The 24,116-nt window shown below is 30.4% G+C and overlaps 2 protein-coding genes across 2 annotated transcripts in view; one reads left to right on the top strand and one right to left on the bottom strand.

The window, feature by feature from the left end:
- Positions 1 to 23,212, bottom strand: part of LOC114344285 (hemocyte protein-glutamine gamma-glutamyltransferase) — a 46,101-nt gene extending 22,889 nt beyond the window's left edge. The window contains exons 1-3 of the mRNA XM_050655384.1: positions 23,022 to 23,212; positions 6,524 to 6,743; positions 1,973 to 2,109 (exon numbers count right to left, since the gene is read on the bottom strand). Coding sequence (XP_050511341.1) covers positions 1,973 to 2,109; positions 6,524 to 6,716 — 330 coding nt within the window. The 5' untranslated portion in view covers positions 6,717 to 6,743; positions 23,022 to 23,212. The remainder of the gene's footprint in view (positions 1 to 1,972; positions 2,110 to 6,523; positions 6,744 to 23,021) is intronic.
- Positions 1 to 24,116, top strand: part of LOC114344277 (two pore potassium channel protein sup-9) — a 166,045-nt gene that overhangs the window by 88,138 nt on the left and 53,791 nt on the right. The window lies entirely within an intron of this gene.

Here is a 24,116-nt window from a genome sequence, read left to right as displayed (position 1 = left end):
AACACACATAATAAAGTAAATAAGATGATACACAAAAATTATCCAATATTTTGATTTTGTATGTTGTAAGTTGTCTATGAGCTTGCGTGGTTATTATGTTTATGAAATTATAAATTTAAGCATCACAGATGGTTATAGTTCTAGACAATTGGCTCTTATAAGACATCCAAGTCTCAGTAAGGGCTCTGAGGGGTAAACTTGGAACCACTACATTGGTAAGGTTCTGCAACTGTTTTCTAATGACATGTCTAAGTTAAATATTGTTTTTATATGGGATTAGCCATAGTTGATTGTAATGCAAATTACAATTTTACCAAAAAATTGACGTTTCGATTTCACTCCGAAAATCGTTTTCAAAAAGGTTATTAAAGGAAAGAAATTATATTGAAAGAGTGTATAACCGCCAAAGTGTTCATGAGATTACAATACTATAAACCGCCAACAACATTCCAACATCATTATGGTGGCGGTTATACAACATATTAAAAAAGAAGATAAAGAAAATTATTGCTTATATTTAACGATTACCTATGGACAATTATGTATTTAATTAATATTAAAGATAAAATTCTAATTCTAGTATACCTATAATAATTTATTAATATTTTGTACAGCCATGTTTTCCCTGTATACATTTTATATTTTTTGACGAATGCGCTGATTTTGTCGCATCCACCAGATTTAAAATTAAACAAACATCTATGAGAGAATTTGAAGAGTAAACAGTAGCGATCAACACTCAACAGGTAGCAACAAAATATAACTTCGGCAGATAGTATCATAAACTTTGGCAACAGTGGTAATCTTTGACATTATCTAAGATTAATATTTTGACAATATATAGTCGCTCTAAATGAAAGTAATAGAAAACGATTTTATTATTAATAAATAGATATTTATAAAAATAAACCAAAATGGGTGAAAATTTTATGTTAAGATAGGTATTTAGAAAGGTATTTGCATGAAATATCTAATAATAAAACAATAATAAATAATCATTTTTTGTTGTGAAGCAAAACAAATTTTGATTTTTGAATAATTTTGGCACGATTTTTAATGGACTTTTTCTTGGAAGGTTTCACTTTATTTTTCGTTTGATTTACTTTTTCCATTTTGTTAAAATATTGATAATATTTTTAGAATAAAAAATCCTCCTAAAACTTTATATAATCGCATTAGAATTCGAAATATTTTTACGTAAAATATACTTACCTACCTACATATAACTAAAACTCACAATTAACAACAATCTATTCTTTCAAAGAGGCCAACAGCTTATACAACAACAACAAATATATAATAAATTAACTATCAATAAACACTACTTTCCTATGAAACAACAAAAACGAATTCTTAAATTAACACACTACTGCACTGAACAGATATCGATAAAGATGACAGAACAGATTAGAGAAAATCTGACGCAGTTTGTCAAAATGACAGTGATAATTTCTCTATGTTGCCTAATTAGTTATTTAGTTATAATATGTTCGATTTCTTGTTAGAAATAAAAAATTTTAGTAGTTCCAAGATTACACAAAATCTAGGCATGGGATAAAAAAGTTTTTTAAAGAAAGTTTATTTTTTTCCTTCTTAATGGCGGTACAGGCTCCTTTTTTCAATATTTTATTTAGTTATAGAGTAATTTCCACGTACTAACATATTTCTGAAATTGGGCTCTGTACCGCCATTTTTATTATATTACAAATATGTGTGCCAAATATATCGACAAAATATTCAAAATTAGAGCCGCAATCTTGGAACGCGTTTGTTGCTACCTGTTGATCGCTACTGTAGCCTCTTAATAGTTTCATTTGTTTAGTCACTATCGTTTAACTTACTATTACGGCTTTTTGTCAAGAAGAGCTTTATTCATACACAATTCCTTGATTAAATTAAAGTATGGATGTTTTGTGCATGAGTCTATTAGAATATGTAAGCGTTTTGTGTTATTGTAGAAAAAAATGCTTACCTCCAATGTTAAGCTTTGTCCTCTCGCTTCTAAAACGTTTCCAAACCACATAGGTTTTTCTGTATCAATATTTGATCTTTTAGCAGGATCAACCACAAATATACCAGCAGTACCCTTAATCGGATGAGGGCGTGGACCTAAAAATATAGACAATTTGACGCATGTGTTTCGCGTTTTTAGTTTGTAGAAAATATTAATTTAATTTAAAAAGTGTTCAAAATGACCTCCCCTTTTTTGTATACAGGATCTACATCGTTTCAAAAATGAATACCGAATATTTTGAAAAATTAAATCTATCTGTCGAGTGCATTAACAGCTTCTAAACCTAACATGTGAAGTGAAATTTTTTGTGCTGCTATTTTTAGACCCCTAGTGTCATAGGAATATGATTTCTTTTATAAGTGCGATGTTTTATAGTGTCATATGAATGCTCTATCGGATTTAAGTATGATATGGACTATATGGTAGCCATATAATTTTTAAATGGAATCTAATCAAGGTAAGTACCTATTCACCATTCTCGCGACATGAAGATGTGCATTCTCATGCATTAGAACGAATCTATCATATCCAATATGGCTGGCAAAAAGCTAAACATGATCTTCTATAACAGGGGTCACCAATTAGTTTACCTGAGGGTCCGTTTCGAAAACCTATGATACTTCCGCGGTCCGGATTTAATGCTACCTGTGTCTGGTTGTTCTCTGATTCGGTTCCTGGGCGGATTCTTGTTAAAAAATATCCCCTATAAACAAATCAGAAGGGTTCCGGACGAAATTTTTGGGCAGAAATTGTTTACCAATTTTTTTTTAAGAAATTCAAAACATCACCTTTTGCCAGCATTTTGGCAAATTTTCTGATTTCTGAAAGAAACTTGATAGATTTCTAGTTTTAAGCGATTTAAAATCTGAAAAATGCGAAAATAAACATTCTCGAAGCTTGAAAACTTAAATTATTATTTTTGCGGTTGTGCCTAAATTGAAGTTTAAACATTAAATTTCAAGATTCTAACGAGTAATCGGGGCTTGTTTTAATATAAACCGTTGTTTTTAATTGTTAATTATGCGCGTCCTTTCGACCCTTAAGTCGCCGCGGCGGAGAGTTGCACTATACTTATGGTGCGTATCGCACTATATTATGATTGGAGAATTTAATTAGTACAGTGGCAATAATTAATTGTATAAATAAATAAATTATTAAAAAAACTATGGTTATAATAAATTACAAGAATTTAATAAATGTCAAGTATTTGTTGGGAATTTTTCGCATAAGTACATATACGTATAATATGTATAAGTGCGACAGAGACGCACCTTAAAGTGCGACGCGCTGCAGTTTAAAAGTCGAGTGGAGGCGTATAATTAACAAATAAAAAACAACGGTCTATATTGAAGTAAGCCCCAATTACTCGTTGAAATCTTGAAATTAAATGTATAAACTTCAATTCAGGTACTTGGCCACCTGAAAACTAATAATTTATATAAATATATAAGTTTTCAAGCATCAAAAATGCGTATTTTCGCATTTCTCAGATTTTAAATCGATTCTAACTCGAAAGCTATTAACTTTTCAGAAATATAACAAGAGACCTTTTTTGTTTAGAATTACCCAAGAAACCTAGAAATATATTTTTTGGGCCAAAAAGGTAATTTTAAATTTGTTTAAAAAAATTGTTTTCGTTAAAAAAACTCTTTACAAAATTAAATTAACAGTGAGAAAAATGAGATTTTTTATTATGTATAACCTGTCTGAAGTTTGGAGTGAGTTTAGTGCAACTGATTTTCATTAGGAAGTTGAGATATTCATAGTATGTTAGCTGAGATCTATAGGTTACCGATTTTTAATAAAGTTCATTCTTGATAAAGCGACTTCGCATACATAATTTGAGCCAAATGTAGTACACAATTTCATGGCCAAACCTTTTCAAAATTGCCAAACATTATATTCTGAATTTAATGGAGGTCCGGACAAAACTAGCCCACGGTCCGGATGCGGACCGCGGTCCGCTAATTGGTGACCCCTGTTCTATAATGTTTTTAATGTACATGTCAGCTGTCATTCACCCAATCACCTCCACAAGTTCGGTATGTCCTTTCCAAGAAATATCCCTCCATAGCACTATGCCGCCACCACCAAAATTAACGCTCTGTATGAGGTTATATCTGCCATACCGCTGACCATATGGAAGCGAGATTAACAAATCTTAGCCTACAGAAGAGTTGTCGAACGGAATGTCAGTTGTAACCTCATACAGAGCGTTAGATTTGGAGGATGCGGAATATTGCTATGGAGTGGTATTTCTTGGAAAGGACATACCGAACTTGTGAAGGTGATTGGGTGAATAACAGTTAATATGCACATTAAAAACATTATAGAAGATCATGTTTAGCCATTTGCCAGCCATATTGGATATGATATATTCGTGCTAATGCACGTTTTCATTAAGCTATAATAGTGAGTACTTACCTTGATGAGATTCAATTTAAAAAATATGTGGCTACCATATATCCCATATCAGATTTAAATTCGATCGAGCATTTATATGAGACTACAAAACATCGCATTCGGAAAAGAAATTTTATTCCTATTACACTGGGGGGACTAAGGATGGCAGCACAAAAAATTTCACTTAACGGTTATATGCAATATTTTTGTCCGTATAATCTTTGTATAATCATTCATAAATCTCCAAAAACAAAAATCCATTGGGTAAAGATCTGGACCGCGTGGTGTCTATTCAATTGGTGCATTGGACACCTCTTCCGAAAAATATTTTCGCTACTTCAGTTTTATTTCCATAAAATAAATCTTAAACCGTTTTGGAGCAATATTAAAAAATCGGTGTTATTTTGTAACTTTAGGAGAGCTTAACTTTTGCTGGATATACTTTTGCATATACATAGCTTAGGATATACATATCAAGCGCTTCAAAAAATAAAGAAAGGAAAAGCAATCGGACCAGATAACATTCCTGGGGAAGTATGGAGAGCATTTGGAGAGACAGGAATAAGTTGGCTAGCAGGTCTATTTAATAGAATTATGGAAGTTGGACAAATGCCAGACGAATGGAGAAGCAGTATATTAGTACCTGTCTACAAAAATAAGGGAGACATACAACAATGTAAAACTACAGGGCTATAAAACTACTTAGCCACACCATGAAAATATGGGAGAGAGTAATTGATAGACGGATACGTGAAGAAACCGAAATATCTGATAATCAATTTGGCTTTATGCAGGGAAAATCAATAACAGATGCAATTTTCATTGTAAGGCAACTGATGGAAAAATACAGGAATAAAGAGACCAACGCTCATATGGTATTCATTGATCTTGAGAAAGCATAGTTCCTCGAGAGATTCTGTGGTGGGCACTCAATAAGAAATTAGTCCCTGGCGAATATGTAAAGATTGTGAGAGATATGTATAAGGGAGTAACGACTACTATTAGGACAGGTGTGGGAGAGACTGATAAATTTCAGGTGAAAGTAGGATTGCACCAAGGCTCGGTGCTTAGTCCTTATTTATTCTCATTAGTTTTGGACCAGATAACAGCGAAAATACAGGGTAGCATTCCATGGTGCCTAATGTATGATGATGATGTAGTGTTAATAGAAAATAGTGAAAGATACTTAGAACAAAAACTGGGACAGTGGAGACAAACTCTGGAGAAAAAAGGTTTAAAACTTAGTAGGACAAAAACAGAGTATTTGGAATTTTCATTTAAAGATGGAGTTACTACAAATAAAATGGTATCTTTGGATGGTGAAATGATTGTGAAAAGCATAGTTTTAAGTACCTAGGATCGGTATTACAGAGTAATGGAGAAATAGATGGAGATGCATGCAGTAGAATTAGGGCTGGATGGATGAAGTGGAAAGAAGCGAGTGGTGTGTTGTGTGACAGAAAAATTCCAATAAAGCTGAAGGGAAAATTCTATAAAACAGCCATAAGACCGGCTATGATGTACGGAACTGAATGTTGGGCAGTGAAAAAGAAAGAGGAACAACGAATGCATGTGGCGGAAATAAGAATGCTTAGATGGATGAGTGGAGTGACAGAGAAAGATAAAATTAGAAACGAGTATTTTAGGGGAATTCTTGGTGTGGCACCAATTAATGCCAAAATGAGAGAGCATAGGTTAAGATGGTTTGGTCATGTTTAACGTCGAGACGTTAATCACCCAATACAAAGAATAGTTGAAGTGTAGATTCCTGGAAGGAGTAGGAGAGGAAGACCAAAGAAGACCTGGGGGGAGACGATAAGGCAGCACATGTTGGTAAAGGGGATTAACATTGATATAACCCAAGATAGAATTGTGTGGAGAAATGTAATTAGGAAAGCCGACCCCGCATAGCGATAAGGCAAAGAGAATAATGATGATGATGGTGATGATGACTTTTGCATATACATAGATAAGTTACGCCAAATCGACTCATTTTCATTCCTAAAAATTGTGGTAAAATTTATGGAGAATATTTTTAATGGAACCCTCTTTAATTGGAATAATAATATCTGACTAATATTTATATCAAATTAAAAATGTACTTACCAAAGTTAAACGAAATTCTAATCATGTCGGTCTTTGGATCATAATCTCTGCTAAACCTTAAAGCTACAGTAAACTTTTGTCCTCTACGAAGTACAGGAACGTCTTCTTCATCAACCAATTCATACTGATCAGTTTTGTGTAGCTTTGCGTTCTCCTTGGGGTACATGTAAAACATATCCGTTCCCAAAGACATCTTGGATGAGTTGTTTAAATATTAGATCTACAAATAAATAAACACAAAATTTGTTAATAAAAAAATAATAGTAAACAAATCAAATGTATTGTCATATTAAACAATCTATAGATATTTCTCAAAAAAAGTTGAATAATTATTAATTAAAATTATTTTTATAAAGATGCTAAACTATTTGATTAAACTGTATGATTTTTAATTGATCGGACAAACGAACACATATAGCTGCCACACATTTAGAGCATGTAAAAGAGTTACCAAAAAAAATCGACTTGAAAATTAGATAGTAAAAGAATAGAGGAGAAACAATAAGGTGAATAAATGATGCCAAAAGAACTATAATTGTAATTAAAATCTTAATTTGAAGAATAAAATACAAAGATTGAAATGGGAGATAAATAAAGGTGCGTACTGAATTGAGCATTTTTCTCCAAACCAGCAGAGCACGCTGTAACAAATTATAGTTGTACCTACGTATTCGCACAATACGAACAATATTCGAACGATAATAATACGACAAAAATTAAAACATTACGGCCAACATACCAACACAAAGGGGAATCAGGCAGGGAGACAGCCTTAGCCATTTGCTATTTAATATGCTAATGGATGAAATAATATAAGATGTGGAATCGCTACAACTAGGATACAGACTCGGTCACAGTAGAATCAGTATAGTGTGCTATGAGGATGATGCAGCCCTGATTGCAGAGGATGAGGATGACCTAGAAAGACAACTTTATCGATACTACCAAGCATATCGATGACTCAACATGAACCTATCCTCGCAAAAAACAAAATCCGTTACCACTGCGAAAGATCCAATTAGATGTAAGTTCGTGGTAGAGGGGAAACCCATAGGAGAGCTAAACCAGTTCAAATATCTAGGTGTAGATTTATCAAGTTATTTTTAATTTTTATTAAAACAACCAAAAATAAAAAAAAGTATGAATCGTCCAGGATTCGCACCCGCGTCATTCCAATCACGGAGCTAACGCCCTTCCAACTACACCAGCGAGGTCCTTCTAATTGACATGTAAGTTTCGGATATAATTACACAACACATAAAATGTTATGCCTACATAATATGTTATTATTTTACTACATAGAAACACCAATCCAAAAACACAAGAATTTTAATAAATAATACATTTACTAAAAACACTAATATATTCTTTTAATGACTTATTTGCACATATACAGATACATAAATACCTATCTTGAAAGATTAGCAAGGAACTACATACTGTCTGTGTGCGCAGGCGCTCAGATTTATGTACAAGTTTACCCTCAATCGAATCGCGCCTAAAGAAGAATATCTTCAAAAAATGATGAATGGAAAAACTAGGATGTGGCTACTAGTGATGTAACGAATGTCATTTTTTGAACATTCGCGAATGCGAATGCGAATATCTGCTACCGACACTCGCGAATGCGGATGAGAATGCGAATATTCTGTTTTTATTTAATGTGTGTCTATTTTTGACATGTTTTCTAAATTCATAATGAAAAGTTAATTGATATTTAGTGTAAATCAATCTGAATCTTAAGCTTTACTACCTAATACCAAATAATAAAATAAAGTGAAGGCTGATAATGTGATTATACAAGGTAAAGTTACCATTTCTTAATATAAAAAACATAAGAAATTAACAGATTTTGATTTTATCAACATAATATTATCTTCAAGTTATTTTTTTTCTAATATTTATATTCGCAAAACATTCGCACAAATTTCTCGAATGCGAATACGAATGCGAATATGAAAAAATATGCGAATATTCGCGAATGCGAATATTCGCGAATGCGAATGCTAATACGAATATTCGTTACATCACTAGTGCCTACCTCCGAAGAAGCAAAGAAAACAATTGATAGCTTGCTTGCCAGTTTCCGAAAAATAGGCAAAAAGACCATAACGACGGGTACAGGAAAAGGTAGGTTTTTTCAAATTCTTATCAAAACTAATAATAATTGTTTACTTTTTAGGAACGGATGTCCATATCTCTGAACCGAGTTTTTTTGTTACGATTTAAAAACAACCTCCTTCCTTATCCAATGTCTTTTTGATGTATTCTAAACTTCTTTCTATTTGTAATAAATTAAATAAGACACAAAAGTTTGTTCGAAAGAAAATGCTCTATAGCAGCGATTCTCAATATGTGGTACATGTACCACTGGTGGTACATTTCATTATTTCCGGTGGTACACAAAACACAAAAAAACTTAAAATAGTAGTACTTCTGGGACCAAAAATAGTTCGATTGAACCTAACTTCTTCTTCTTCTTCACGTGCCATCTCCGCGACGGAGGTTGGCAATCATCATGGCTATTCTGATCTTAGATGCTGCTGCTCTGAATATTTCGGTTGATGTGCATCCGTACCATTCCCTCAAGTTACGCAACCACGAGATTCATCTCCTTCCTACACTTCTCTTGCCCTGGATTTTCCCCTGTATAATCAACTGAAGTATGTTGTATCTCTCATTACGCATAACATGCCCCAGGTAATGCAGCTTTCGTGTCTTGATGGTTTCCAATATTTCCAGTCTTTTGTTGACTCTTCTCATGACTTTGTTGTTTGTTATATTATTATGCTCGGTCCGTGATATCTTCAGGATTCTTCTATACACCCACAGTTCAAATGCTTCCAACTTTTTAGTAGTCGATGCGTTAAGTGTCCATGCTTCTATCCCGTAAAGCAGAGTCGAGAAAATATAACACCTTGCCAGCCTAGAACCTAACTTACCTTAGTACAAATGGGCACATAAAAAAAGTTACAGCCTTTTGAAGTTACAAAATAAAAATTGATTTTTTCCAATATATCGAAAACTATAATTATAGTTTATGGGAAACTTTTGTGTACGTTCCAATTAAATTATCATTGTGGCACCATTAGTTAAACACAATGTTTTTAAAACTTTTTGGCCTCTTAGTAATTTTTCGAAAAGCTAGTTTTTCGAGATATTTTGAATATTTGTCAAATCCACCACATATTTGTATACTGTTAAGTACGATTATTATATAGAGACCCGGTAATAATATGAATATTTATAAATTACAGATTGAGGTATATTTTTAACCATATTAAAAAAGAAGCCACATCTCATGCCTTATCGGAAAAATACTAAGAGGCAAAAAAGTTTTAAAAACACTGTGTTCAACTAATGGTACTGCAATAATAGTTTTTAATTGGAACGTACACAAACATTTGGGGGGTTTAAAGGCACAAAACCTCCATAAAATTGTTATGTAAACATATTAAAAAAGAAGCCGCATCTCGATTAAAACTGGTTTATCGAAAAAATATTAAAAGGCAAAAAGTTTCAAAAACATTGTGTTTAACCAACGGTACCACAATAATAATTTATTTGGAACGTACATAAAAGTTTGGGGGGGATTGAGGGAACAAAACCCCAATAAAATTTTTATGGGTGCACAAATTTCACTATAATTTCCTATAATTGCCACATGTCCATTTTCATTAAAAAATCTCCATTAGTTTTCGATATATCGGAAAAAATCGATTTTCATTTTGTAACTTCAGAGGGCTGTAACATTTTTTGTGTGCATATTTGTACTAGGGTAAGTTAGGTTCAATCGAACTATTTTTGGTTCCAGAATATGTGATTTAATTTATGACCTGTATTTTTTGTTACACCCTATATATGTGGTACCAAAAATAATAAAAAGAACTGTAGGTGGTACATGACTCAAAAAGTTTGAGAACCGCTGCTCTATAGTCCAAGTAATGAAGCTTAAAATAGGACAAAACCTCGCAATTTTTACAGAATGGATAGATTTGCTTGAAAATTTGAGAATAAGTAGTGGATAGTCCAAGGATCAAAATCTATATCATGCCGAGAGGCGCTTTTACCATAGGGGTATTTGCCACCCCATCTCGGTGGTGGAAATGTTTTGTTATACTTTAATCGCAAAAGTTGGTAAAAACGTTCATTCTAAGCAAAAAATGTTCTACACTTTTTTTTTGATAAAATTAATAGTTTTCGATTTATTCGCTATCGAAAGTGTTAGTTTTATATCGAAAAAATCAATGGTTTTAATAAATTTTCTGTTATAACTCCAAAAGTTTTCGTTTTAATAAAACAACTTTACTCAACAAAAATCTAAAAAAAAATGTTTTTTGAGGATTTTCCTTAGTTTATAGACTTCAAAATAGATCAAATCAATGTTTTTTTTATAGTAACAGTTCAAGAAACAATTTTTTGGAGTTTTGAAAGTGACGAACCTTTCGGAAAATCCTGAAAAAATTTAAAAACATAGAGATTGATAAAATACACAAAATAAAAAAGTAAGCCCCTCCAAAAAAAAGTAATACGCTTTTTTAAAAAAAAATTTTAATTATTTTGAAGTTCTGTACACTCAACCTAAGAATCTATAAAAAATAAACATGTTTTGGAAAAGCGTCAACCATGCCTATGAATTTTTTGAAATTTTAAAATTGATTGGATGGCACCTAAAAAAATAAAAACGAAAAATGAAGTTTTTGATGGTAGGGGAGGGAGGAAGGGGGTGGTGTGTTAAAATTACGCTGAGCCATATTTTTTATAACAAGAACTTAAAAAAATGAAAAAATTGTATTCTGGAAGTGATGAAGAATACCTTTTAATTTATTTATCCCGTCCATAGGTGGAAAGTTTGATGCGCCACTATCGACGCATGTGCCACTAAAAAGTGACGGCACATTGTTCATACGTTTTCTTTTAGGTTCTACTATTTAAGTTATAGGGTCTTATCGTGCCTAAAATGATTAGCAGATTTCACCTATACCGGCTTCTAGTCTATAATAAATAATATTATTTCAGGAAAATAAGCAACAAACTACCCTGTTTGTGCTCCCTCTTAGTATGGCCCTCTATCAGAACAACCTATCTGTTTCCTGCAGTCGATTTTTTGGACTTGATTAGTTATTAACAAATTTTGGTCAAAAAATGGTAAATTTTTGCTTTTTTCGTTTATCATCAAAAAGTGAAACAAAGGACATCGCACACATCTTATGGAAAATATAATGTCACTCAAATTCAATAAAATTTATACGAATAGATTCGTTTTAAATTAACGGTCAAATCTTATCATTGCTGCGCCAACTCTTAATTATGATTAATTACGGCGCAAATTGCAATTAAAGTTTATCGAAATCAAATTTTTTAGTCAGTAAAGTGTCAGTTACAATCACTATTGCTCTGGGTGCTATTCAAAAGAGCTTAAACCCCGCTGGGCCTAAGCGGGTTAGTAAAACTAATCCGCTGATTTATGGAGTACCGACAATTTGGGTATTATAAAATATTTTTTCTCTCTCTAACTTATGTACGTATCCATTTAATTTCAGATTTATTTATATCAATTTCTGCTCTTATTATTGAAAATATGGAGTTGGCGCAATGATAAGATTTGACCGATAATTTAAAACGAATATATTCGTATAAATTTTATTGAATTTGAGTGACATTATATTTTCCATAAGATGTGTGCGATGTCCTTTAAAAGTAAGAAAATTTTAAGTGATATAAAAATCTTCAAAATTGCAAGTTTCTATCCTTATTGGTTGCTTAGAAAATTGCAAAATAAGTCAAAAATTTTCGTTTTTATATAAATATTAATAACTTTTTTAAAAATGAACCTTCATATCCCATGGTATGTTGAGTATTGTAATGCTTAAAATTTAAAAGCCATTGGACAAATGGTTTAAAAAATTAAATTGTCTTGCAATGATATGTCATAAACTAATAAATTTACAGTAATTCAACGTATAGTATAAATGAAAGAAGGTCTATTCTATCAGTGGATATAATTAAAAAAAAAAGGAAAATAATTTTAAATATTTTTTAGATGCATTAATTTTTTTCGGATCCTGAAAAAACTAATAAATATTTTTGAAAAATTTAAACGTAGCATGAAATATTACATTATTACCGAGGGACGAATGTCCCTTGAATAGCTAAACAAAAAGTTTCTTTTGAATGAGGTAAGTATTTGAAATTAAAAATCACACTCAATTTTCTCTTTTTTTCCAGCCCTGTAATTTATTAAAGTAAACATTATAGAGGTTTTCAGGGACTTCTTGTTCTCGGTAATAATGTAATTTTTCATTCTAAGTTTAAATTTTTCAAGAATACTTACTAATTTTCTCAGGATTCGAAAAAAAATGAATGTATTTTAAAATTGTTGGCACGAAATTTTGCGCCTACGCTAAGCAAGTAAATAATATCTTAAATATCAGGATGAAAATTATATATTGAAGTAATTAGTAAGATGGTTAATAAAAACATAGACAAAAATACCAACACAAAAATACCCAATAGACAAAAATACCCAACACAAAAAAATCTATAATTTTATAATTAATAATTGAAATATTCCTAAATATTAGAAATCTTATCATAAATGATAATCAATTAGAATATAAATCGGAATGATGACATAATATTTAGGAAATAAAACGAATAAATTATATTTTAAGAACAGGAACTTATACTATTAATTTAGATAAAATGTTATAAATAATTATAAACTGACGCTCGTCTATAAACCACGAAAAACTGACGCTCGTCTATAAACCACAAGTAGATATTACAAACAGTTTCTTGCGGAATAGAATTATCATAGATTACACTAAAAAATAGAATAATAGAATAATAGAACTTATATTACATATTTCCTAATAAATCTTCACGAGATAAGAACAGAATAAACCACAAATACACACAACCAGAGATATAATATGGAATCACCATGTATTTCAAAGCAATTATTTATTTCCTTTGAAAAAACTTGTTATTATAGCGAAGAATAAAGGTTTTTATTGAAAATAAACAAATCTATAATACAATTAGATAGTACAGCTCGGTAAGGTATAAGTTATTTGCTTGAGTTGCAAATTGAACGAAAATAAATAAATTAACTTTTGCGTCCAAAAACAAAAATATGCCTTATGTGGGGTTATACAACTTACAACGAGGAAAGATTATTGGTCTTGTGGAGCAAGCAATGTTGTCAGAGGGACATAGCTGCAGAGCTAGGCGTAGCTAACACAGGGCGTTCTGTCCAAAACCTATGCTAGGTAACAAGACCTAGCAAAACTCAAAAATAAAGCAAGGAAAAGTCGCCAAATAGTAATAACGGCTCGTCACGATCGTTTAATTGTCCAATCAGCTGGAAGACACCCAACCATTTCTCACCTGCAGCTCCAAAGGCAACTTTCGGAAGCTACAGGTGTAACTGTTTCAGTTGAAAAGATAAGAAGAAGAGTTCGTGCCAAGAAGTATACAGCAGGAGACAGTTATGGGTTCCCGAGTTATACAGGCAGCACAAGCTTGATCGCCTAAATTGGTGTCTTCACCACCAAGCTGGAACATTGGGAATTGACAAAATGTGCTATTTTCAGGAAAAGTCAGGATTTGTGTAAAATCAGATTATTGACGAAATCGTGTACTTAGAGGTCGAGGAAAACAAACAAGAACGAAAGCTGTCAGATCTGTTCACAAATATAAAAGGGGAAGTGTAATGTTCTGGAGAGAAATTGTGATCCGTAAAACAACTCCTTTAATTTTCATCCAATCAACTTTAACTACTCACAGGTATGTTCATAACCTGTAGTTAGGCTCTGGAGAGGTGCAACACGAGAAATTTAATTTTCATGCATGATAATGAACCTCCACATACCGTTAAAGTGACTAGGGACATCATTGAAGCAGAAGGTATCCCTTGTTTGGAGTGGCCTGCTTGCTCACCCGAGCTTAACCCTATAGGTATTTGTGGGATATGCTTAAAAGAAAAATTAGAGCTCGCCGAGATAATCCACAAAACACCGCACGGCTAGTACAAGCTGCTCTTGAAGAATGGAGCAACCTACCACAACAAAATGTTGATAATTTGATTAGGAGCGTGCCCACGCAAACTGAAGCTTACATAAGGACTAGAGGTAATAACACTGACTACCAAAAAAACAAAAAAAAAACAATTTAAACATTATTCGCTTTACATTGAAATTGTTTATGCTATTGACTTTAAAACAACTAGTTTCAATTTGCTTTTTAAATACTTTAGTGTTTTATTTAATTGTTATGTATTTTTTATTAAATTGCTTTAAAATAAATATTGTTTTTCTATGGATGCTATACAATGTGCAACTTCTCTCACTACTTACATACATTCAAAACGAACAATTTCTCAGGCAGTGAGAAAAGTCGGCCATTGCAGTGAGAAATATTTTTCTCACGGGTTCACCGCCGGTTTACATACATAGGATCGCCATTTCCATGGTAACATGCACAATACAAACACAATTATTTTTGTCAAATAAAATGTGTTCAAACTTGTCAAAACTTATCAAAAATTACCTTTTAAGACCATTCAACTGTGAATTATAATTTGAAATAAATAAAGTATATAAATATTAAGAATATTAAATACCTATGTGTATATATGTATTTTATTTCAATTTAGGCATATAATATACCTAAAAGCACCTAAATTATTTAATTTTGAAATTTGAACTCTTGACAAAAACGCATCCATAGAAAAAGTACAGTGTACAACACGAGAGAAAATGACATATTTCTCTCTCGCTTGATTTGCGGCACTCGCCTCGTGCCTCGGCTCGTGCCAACAAACTTCTGCGCTCGTGAGAAATATGTCTTTTTTCTCTCTTGTTGTACAATATACTATTGACTTCGTGTGTTCGTTTTTTTTAATTCGCTCGAAATAATAAGAAATATCAGATGATTCCATATATAGGGGAGTGCAATTAGAACGAAAAGATACAATGTTTCGGAAAAAATCAAACAAGGTTATATTTTTCTAAAACTTTTTTTGTTAGTTTATAAATATGTTAAAGTAAAAAGTTCTAAAAAATGAATAACCATTTTTTTTTTTTTTTTTTATTTACATTTACTCTGTGTGGAGTATGAAGGGAACCAGTCTCGTTGGAACTTTACCGCGCTGAGCAGATGGGACGTGAATTGTAAATTGTAGAATTCCCTCATCTTCCTTAGTCTCAGCATCCGTATGGCTTGCAAATTGTAGAAGCCTCGGAGGTGTAACCAGAGAAGGTTCCCATTGTTTTCATTCTGGTGGGATATGCTATATGCCATTAGAGTGAAAACTTAGTCTTTTAAAAAGTTCTACTCACAAATTTCGCCGCTAATTGTTTATTAATTGTTTAAACAATAACAATTGTTTTGTATAAATAATGTTAAGAATATGGGTGAATTCAACATTTTATTTTGATAAAAAATGTTTTTATTTTAGTTTTGATTATGCTGAACCCGATGACATTACAATTTGCAAATTCAAAATGGCGGATTCAAAATGGCGGATTTTTCCTAAAAATCCTTAAAAAGTAGTTGTAAAATCCGAATTTTTTTTATAAAACGTGTTTGTTTACATATATGTGGATATTTTTGAGAGGTTGCTAAACCTGAATCAAATTTTGATAATTTAAATTATAAAATGGCAGATCCAAAATGGCGGATAACTTAAAAAATAGTTGTAAAATCATAATTTCTTTACAAAATCTATTTATTTCTACATATTATATTTATTTTTGAGAGCTTTAATAAACCTAACTTAAATGTTAACATTATAAACTATAAAATGGCGGATCCAAAATGTGGATTTTCTAAAAAGAACATAAAAAAGAACATTTTTCTAAAACATTTATTGTCTTTATTTTTAACAGGTTGTTGAATCTGAATAAAAGATTAAAAATTTAAATTTCAAAATGGCGGATCCAAAATGGCGGATATTTAAATGAAAAACAAGTAGAATCCAATCAAACAAATATGGAATTTCATTCTTAAAAAAAAAGATAAACAAATAATTTTCACAATTATATTACAAATTTTCGATTAGAAGGATATAATTACATATTGGAACATAGTTTTTAATTCCAAACAACTTTTTTTTATAAAAATTTTCGATATTGTGAAATATAAAGGTACTTTACTCTTGAGTGAAATTCATATTTTTTGACATACCTCGTAAAAAATTAAAAAATTTTGATATTTGATGGTTGCATCTTATGTTATATACGATGCAGAGTATTTTATAAAGAATAACTTTTTTCGTAAAACTGATATTAAAAAAGTTATCAATACGTTCCAAGTTTCGCAGACATACTGTATAAGAGCTAAAAAAAATTTTTTTTATTGAACATTTATTATTGTTGAAGCTTATTAATAAATGTATTTTAGGTAAGTTTTACAGAAAAAAGTTTTGATCACTCTGTATATACATTTTTTCAGCTGGTAATTTTCGGTTTTTGTATTACATTTTTGTTATCTTTCTAAGTTTTCTCAAAAAGAAATTGTTTATTTCATTTTTAAACTAAAATAATTCAGTGTTTTTTTAAAATTACATCCCAAGCTTTAAAAAAATAGCAAAAAAATTGTATTAGATTTATTCAAACTTGAGTAATACCGTCTTAAAATGGTGGGAATTCTGTAAAACTACGAAGTTTTCAAAAATTACATTTTTTGAGACATCGTATTATTTGAATTAAATTTTTGAGATTTTTTTTTAAATGAAATATCGTTTAGTAAGTTGATTGAGAGGTAAGTTGTGCAAATTTGGGAGTTTTATAAGTAAAATTGTATTAGTTACACATTTTTAAATCATTTTAAACAAAATTCATGTAAGGCTCATTTTCCGCCCACACCGTACTTATGTCCATACATTTTATTTCTTTTTATTACAACCATAAGATAGCTTATTTCATCTTCTTTCATGTCCAATTTGTAAAATTTCTTTTGATCTATTAGTTAAAGAATTACGTTTAAAAAACTCAACCGTGAACTTCTTTCAACGCTAGTTTACAGTGCGCCAATGTGTGTGAGAAGGGTGACTTTAGCGTTATAAATAAAAAATTACAGAAGCTAGAGATTTAATTTTAGAAAAATATTTATATAAGGTTTTTTTGTAAAATTTTCTGAATTTTTCAATGGTCAAGTCAGTTTTTTTCTAAAAATTATATTTTCGAAGTTATTTAAAAAAACATCTAACTTCGCTGTTCATTTGTTTAATAAAAAATGAAGCACCCACTTCTCGAGTAGAACTTTTTGATATGTTGTTTATTAAACATTTCTTAATGAAATTACAGAAAGTTTTATCTTGTTTGATTTTTTCCGAAGTGAAAATCTAAATGCACTCCCCTAATAAGTTTGGTTGTGTGTATTTCAATAGGTTTTTTAAGGAAAAAAATTATTGTAGATAATACTAAAAAATAGTATAATATAATTTATATATTATATATACATTTTCTATTAAATATTTACGGTGATCTGATCATGCCAAAAGGCGCTTTTACCATGGTGGTGGTTGCCGTCTCATCTCGGGGGTGGAAATTTTTATTATATTTTGACCGCAAGAGTTGGTAAAAACATTCATTATAAGCAAAAAACGTTCTATACATCTTTTTGATAAAATTAATAATTTTCGATTTATTCGCTATCGAAAGTGTTAGTTTTATATCGAAAAAATCAATGTTTTTAATCAGTTTTTTGCTAATAACTCAAAAAGCTTTAGTTTTATCAAAACAACTTTATCTAACAAAAATGTACCTTTTGAAAAAATAAACAAAACCGTTTTTTTTTTTCTTAAATACCAATAATAATCGAGCTATACTTTATTAAATGTTGGCTCTTCTTCGTCAAATGCTAAATATTGTAGTTTCAAAGTCAAAGGAGGGGAAGACTATGCATTTTTTGAGGACAACTTGTTTAAACTAATTTAAAGTATTTAAAAATCTCTATCTCTAGAAATAAAACAAAGGTCTCTAGCTCAAAAATTAAGTGACTTATAATGAAAAGAATGTCAGTCCCTATTTTTTTCAGCGAAAAAGTGATAGGAAGCAACTCCCTAATCACCACCCTAATTACAATTCGTCATTGACCTTATTTGGTCTTCTTTATTTATGTATTATTAATAGGCTCTAGAAGTTTGACCGGTTTATAATGATTAGTTTTTTAAAAAATGGAGTTAAAAGCGAATAACGAATTTTTGTAGTTTGGAAAAAATGGTTTTTTCTTCAGAATAGACAGATTAGAATCAGAGATAGAAAAAAATGTTTAAATATGAAATTGTAGCTTATTTAATTCCCAAGAACATGATTTGCAAAAATTTTTTCCACGGCAAAAATGTTGAAATTAATTTAAAGTGATTAAAAATATGTATCTCCAGAAATAAAAAAAATTTCTAGCTAAAAAAATTAACTGACTTATAATGAAAAGAATGTCAGTCCCTATTTTTTTCAGCAAAAAAGTGATCGTAAACAACCCCCTAATCACCACCCTAATTAAAATTTGTCATTGACCTGATTTGGTTTTCTTGATTTATATATTGTTAATAGGTTCTAGAAGTTTGGTCGGCTTAGAATGATTAGTTTTTAAAAAAAATGGAGTTAAAAGCGAATAACGAGTTTTTATAGTTTTCATAAAAAATGCCTTTTTCTTCAGAATAGAAAGATTAGCATCAGAGATACGAAAAAATATTTAAATATAAAATTGTAGCTTATTTAATTACCAAGAACTTCGTTTGCAAAAATTTTTTTACGGCAAAAATTGAGTGAGCTATTCACAATTAAAACTTGTAATATCATTCACAAACCACCTTTACCAACCCATTCAACGCCACCTCTTTTTGTGACTGAGAATTTTAAAAAGATTTAAAATTAATAGCCTTATAGACCTTATAAAACCTACAAAATTCTTTTTAACGAACTTTCTAAGATAAAAAATAAAAAAGTTACGGTTAAAAAATCAATATATTTTTTTGAAAAAAAAGGAGAAATCCAATTGGAAGCATAATAATGTAAGTTAGCGCTGTTTTTAGTCATTGGCCTTATTTATTCTTCTTTATTTATGTATTATTAATAGATTCTAGAAGTTTGACTGGCTTAGAATGATTAGTTTTTAAAAACTGGAGTTAAAAGCGAATAACGAATTTTTGTAGTTTGGTAAAAAATGCCATTTTCTTCAGAATAGAAAGATTAGCATCAGAAATACGAAAAAATGTTTCAATATAAAATTGTAGGTTATTTAATTCCCAAGAACTTGGTTTGAAAAAATTTTTTCTACGGCAAAAATTGAGTGAATCGTAAATGAGTATATCTAAAAACATTGATTTTTTTTATACAAAACTAACACTTTCGATAGCGAATAAATCGAAAACTATTAATTTTATCAAAATAAAGTATAGAACATTTTTTTCGTAGAATGAATGTTTTTATCAACTTTTGCGGTCAAAATATAATAAAAAAATTCCACCCCCGAGATGGGGTGGCAACCACTCCCATGGTAAAAGCGCCTTTCGGAATTATATAGATTTTGATCCTTGGGCTATCCACTACTTATTCTCAAATTTTCAAGCAAATCGATCCATTCTGTAAAAATTGCGAGGTGAAAAGCTTCAGTTCCTGGCCTAATTATAATTGTTTAAAAAAGTAAATTTGAAAAACAGTATTTGATTATAAAATGGTTCTCTTAAACTTTTTTAGTGTCTATATTGAAGTTATTTTTTATAATATGGTACTGGTAGAATAACCGTATCTCCATTACTTAATGGGTCTATTGAATAAGAAGAAGTATTTGCTTTTACTTACAAGTATTTAAGTATTTACTTAATACTAATTGAATAAAGTCATTTCTTTAATGCTTTATTCAATTACTATTAAGTAAATACTTAAATACGAGGAAATAAAAGCAAGTATTTCTTTTTATTCAATAGACCCTATGTCTTGTTAGAAAAAATGACCTCTAATTTAAATAACTTTCAAACTTACTGGTGAATTGAGCTGAAATTTTAAGTTTGTTAAGCAGCATAAGTACCAAAATCGCTAAAAATCACAGAAGAGTCAGTTAATTTTTATAAAAGTTATAAATAATTATAGTTTAAGTAATGAAGCTTAAAATAGGACAAAACCTCGCAATTTTTACAGAATGAATCGATTTGCTTGAAAATTTGAGAATAAGTAGTGGATAGTCCAAGGATCAAAAATCTATATCATGCCGAGAGGCGCTTTTACCATAGGGGGTGGTTGCCACCCCATCTCGGTGGTGGAAATATTTTGTTATACTTTAATCGCCAAAGTTGGTAAAAACGTTCATTCTAAGCAAAAAAGGTTCTATACTGTTTTTTGATAAAATTAATAGTTTTCGATTTATTCGCTATCGAAAGTGTTAATTTTATATCGAAAAAATCAATGTTTTTAATAAGTTTTCTGCTAATAACTCCAAAAGTTTTCGTTTTATTAAAACAACTTTACTCAACAACAATGTACCTTTTGAAAAAATAAACAAAACCAATTTTTTAAATTTTCTTTAGGACCAATAGTAATCGAGCTGTACTTTATTATATGTTGGCTCTTCTTCGTTAAATGCTAAATATTGTAGTTCCAAAGTCAAAAGACGGGAAAACTATGCATTTTTTCGGGGAAAACTTGTTCAAACTAATTTAATGCACTTAAAATATCTATCACCAGAAATAAAAAAAAAGTCTCTAACTCAAAAACTAAGTGACTTATTATGAAAAGAATGTCCGGTCCCAGTTTTTTTTTCAGCGAAAAAGTGATCGCAAGCAACCCTCTAATCACCACCCTAAATAAAATTAGTTATTAACCTTATTTCGTCTTTTTTTACTTATGTATTATTAATAGGTTCTAGAAGTTTGACAGGCTTAGAATGATTAGTTTTTAAAAAATGGAGTTAAAAGCGAATAGCGAATTTTTGTAGTTTGAAAAAAAATGGCCTCTTCTTCAGAATAGCAAAATTAACATCAGAGATACAAAAAAATGTTTAAATATGAAATTGTAGCTTATTTAATTCCCAAGAACCTGGTTTACAGAAATTTTTTCTACGGTAAAAATTGAGTGAGCTATTGACAATTAAAACTTATAATAACATGCAAAAACCACCTTCACCAACCCTTTCAATGTCACCTCTTTTTGCGACTGAGGAGTTTAAAAAGATTTAATATAAATAGGCTTAGAGACCTTGTAAAAACCTACAAAACTATATTTTTTTAAAACTTTCTAAGATAAAAATAAAAGAGTTACGGTTAAAAAATCAATATATTTAAAAAAAAAGGAGAAATCCGATTGGAAGCATAATAATGTAAGTTAGTGTTGTTTTTGGTTATTGGCCTTATTTATTCTTATTTATTTATGTATTATAAATAGATTCTAGAAGTTTGACTGGCTTAAAATAATTAGTTTTTAAAAAACTGGAGTTAAAAGCGAATAACGAATTTTTGTAGTTTGGTAAAAAATGTCATTTTCTTCAGAATAGAAAGATTAGCGTCAGAGATACGAAAAAATGTTTCGAAATAAAATTACAGGTTATTTAATTCCCAAGAACTTGGTTTGAAAAAAAATTCTACGGCAAAAATTGAGTGAATCGTAATATCGAAAAACATTGATTTTTTCTATACAAAACTAACACTTGCGATAGCGAATACTTCGAAAACTATTAATTTTGTCAAAAAAATGTATAGAACAGTTTTTGCTTAGAATGAATGTTTTTATCAAATTTTGCGGTCAAAATATAATAAAAAAATGTCACCCCCGAGATGGGGTTGCAACCACACCCATGGTAAAAGCGCCTTTCAGAAAAATATAGATTTTGATCTTGGACTATCCACTATTTATTCTCAAATTTTCAAGCAAATCGATCCATTCTGTAAAAATTGCGAGGTGAAAAGCTTCGGTTCCTGGACTATTAACGATTTTGTCTCTTATTGAAATAAGCAATGTTGAAGTTTTTTCTATATTTTAATAAATCAAATTAATGCTTATATTTAAGGGCGTAGGCGCAAAATTTCGCTTCATTGTGTTTTAAATGTAACATTTTTTTCGAATCCTGACAAAACTAATAAATATTTTTGAAAAATTTAAACGCAGAATGAAATATTACATTATTGTCAAGGGCTGAAAGTTTCTTAGAATAAACAAAAAGTTTCTTTGGAATGAAATATTTCAAATTAAAAATCGCACTAAATTTTCTTTTTTTTTTTCACCATGTAACTTATTAAAATAAACATTATAGAAGTTTTCAGGGACTTTCAGCCCTCGGTAATAATGCAATCTTTCATTCTGTGCTTAAATTTTTCAAGAATATGTACTTATTAGTTTTCTCAGGATTCGAAAAAAAATGAATGCATTTGGATCACAGTGGCGCGAAATTTGGGCCCTTTTGATTATTCCCTTGGCTATTTTGTGTATAAACTCTAATACATAAACATAAAACAACAATAAAATCATTATTTTCAAAAAGATCAAGGATATTTTCTTACCTTGGAAAAATCACCTTCACACCACTAGCCGTTTTTGACGAGTAAAGAAAAAATTGTTAATTAATAAAGGTTTTGATTTAGGATAGGCGTTATCAATTTCGAGATATTCTTAATTGTTTCCTGTGAACGGAAGGCATCCGGTAGGAAAACCGCAGCAATGATGCATGTTTGGAAGGTACTTTGATTACAACGACTACATTTAATAAGATTTGATAATGAGCAGGATTTCGTCTTAATTTGCTAAAAAAAGTTATACTTCTCTTGATAAGAAAACCAAGATACGCATTTAATGTCTCAAAAATTCTAGCAGTAGATACTTAATAGGTACGTTTAATAATTTGTGTTTACTGTATTTTATAACTGAATTTTCTTTTCAGTTAACTGATAACCAACTAATTCGTTTTCTTGTTGAAATATCTTTTCGTTGCAGAATATACAGGGTGTCCCATAATTAATTGGACATTAGCTAAATGGGTAATATAAGACATCAAAATATTAAGATTTAACTAAAATCGCTTACTTAAATAAAATATGGTTCCTTACCGAGTTACAGGGTGTTTTATTTAAAAATTTAAAAACTATTTTTGCTCAGTATTTCATACTTGGCAGAAAGTGTAGGTATTATACACCCTATGAAATTATAATAAATAAACGTTTCTGACTACTACCAATGACGTACGACAGGGGATAGCGAATGGTTGACCCTTTCCAAATTGTACGCCACTCGCGGAATTGCCATTTTAGCGCCATTTTTCGATTCTCCAATACTCTCTATGTAAATACCGTACTCTTCACTGGTAACGATAAATTTATTAGTTTTCGAGATATTTGAAGTTAAGCATGTAACGGCACAGATATTTTGATTAATGTATTGTGCCGCGTAATTTTAAACTTCAAATATCTCGAAAACTAATGATTTTATCGTTAAGACTGAAGAGTATATTATTCATTCTTAACGATAAAATCATTGGTTTTCGAAATATTTGAAATTAAAAATTAAGCGGCACAATACATTAAATTAAAATAAATGTGCCGTTACGTGTTTAACTTAAAATATCTCGAAAACTAATGACTTTATCGTTACGAGTAAAGAGT

This window comes from Diabrotica virgifera, chromosome 7 (assembly GCF_917563875.1).
Source record: "Diabrotica virgifera virgifera chromosome 7, PGI_DIABVI_V3a".
NCBI classification, from domain to species: Eukaryota; Metazoa; Arthropoda; class Insecta; order Coleoptera; family Chrysomelidae; genus Diabrotica; species Diabrotica virgifera.
This window is presented reverse-complemented; position numbering and strand designations above follow the sequence as displayed.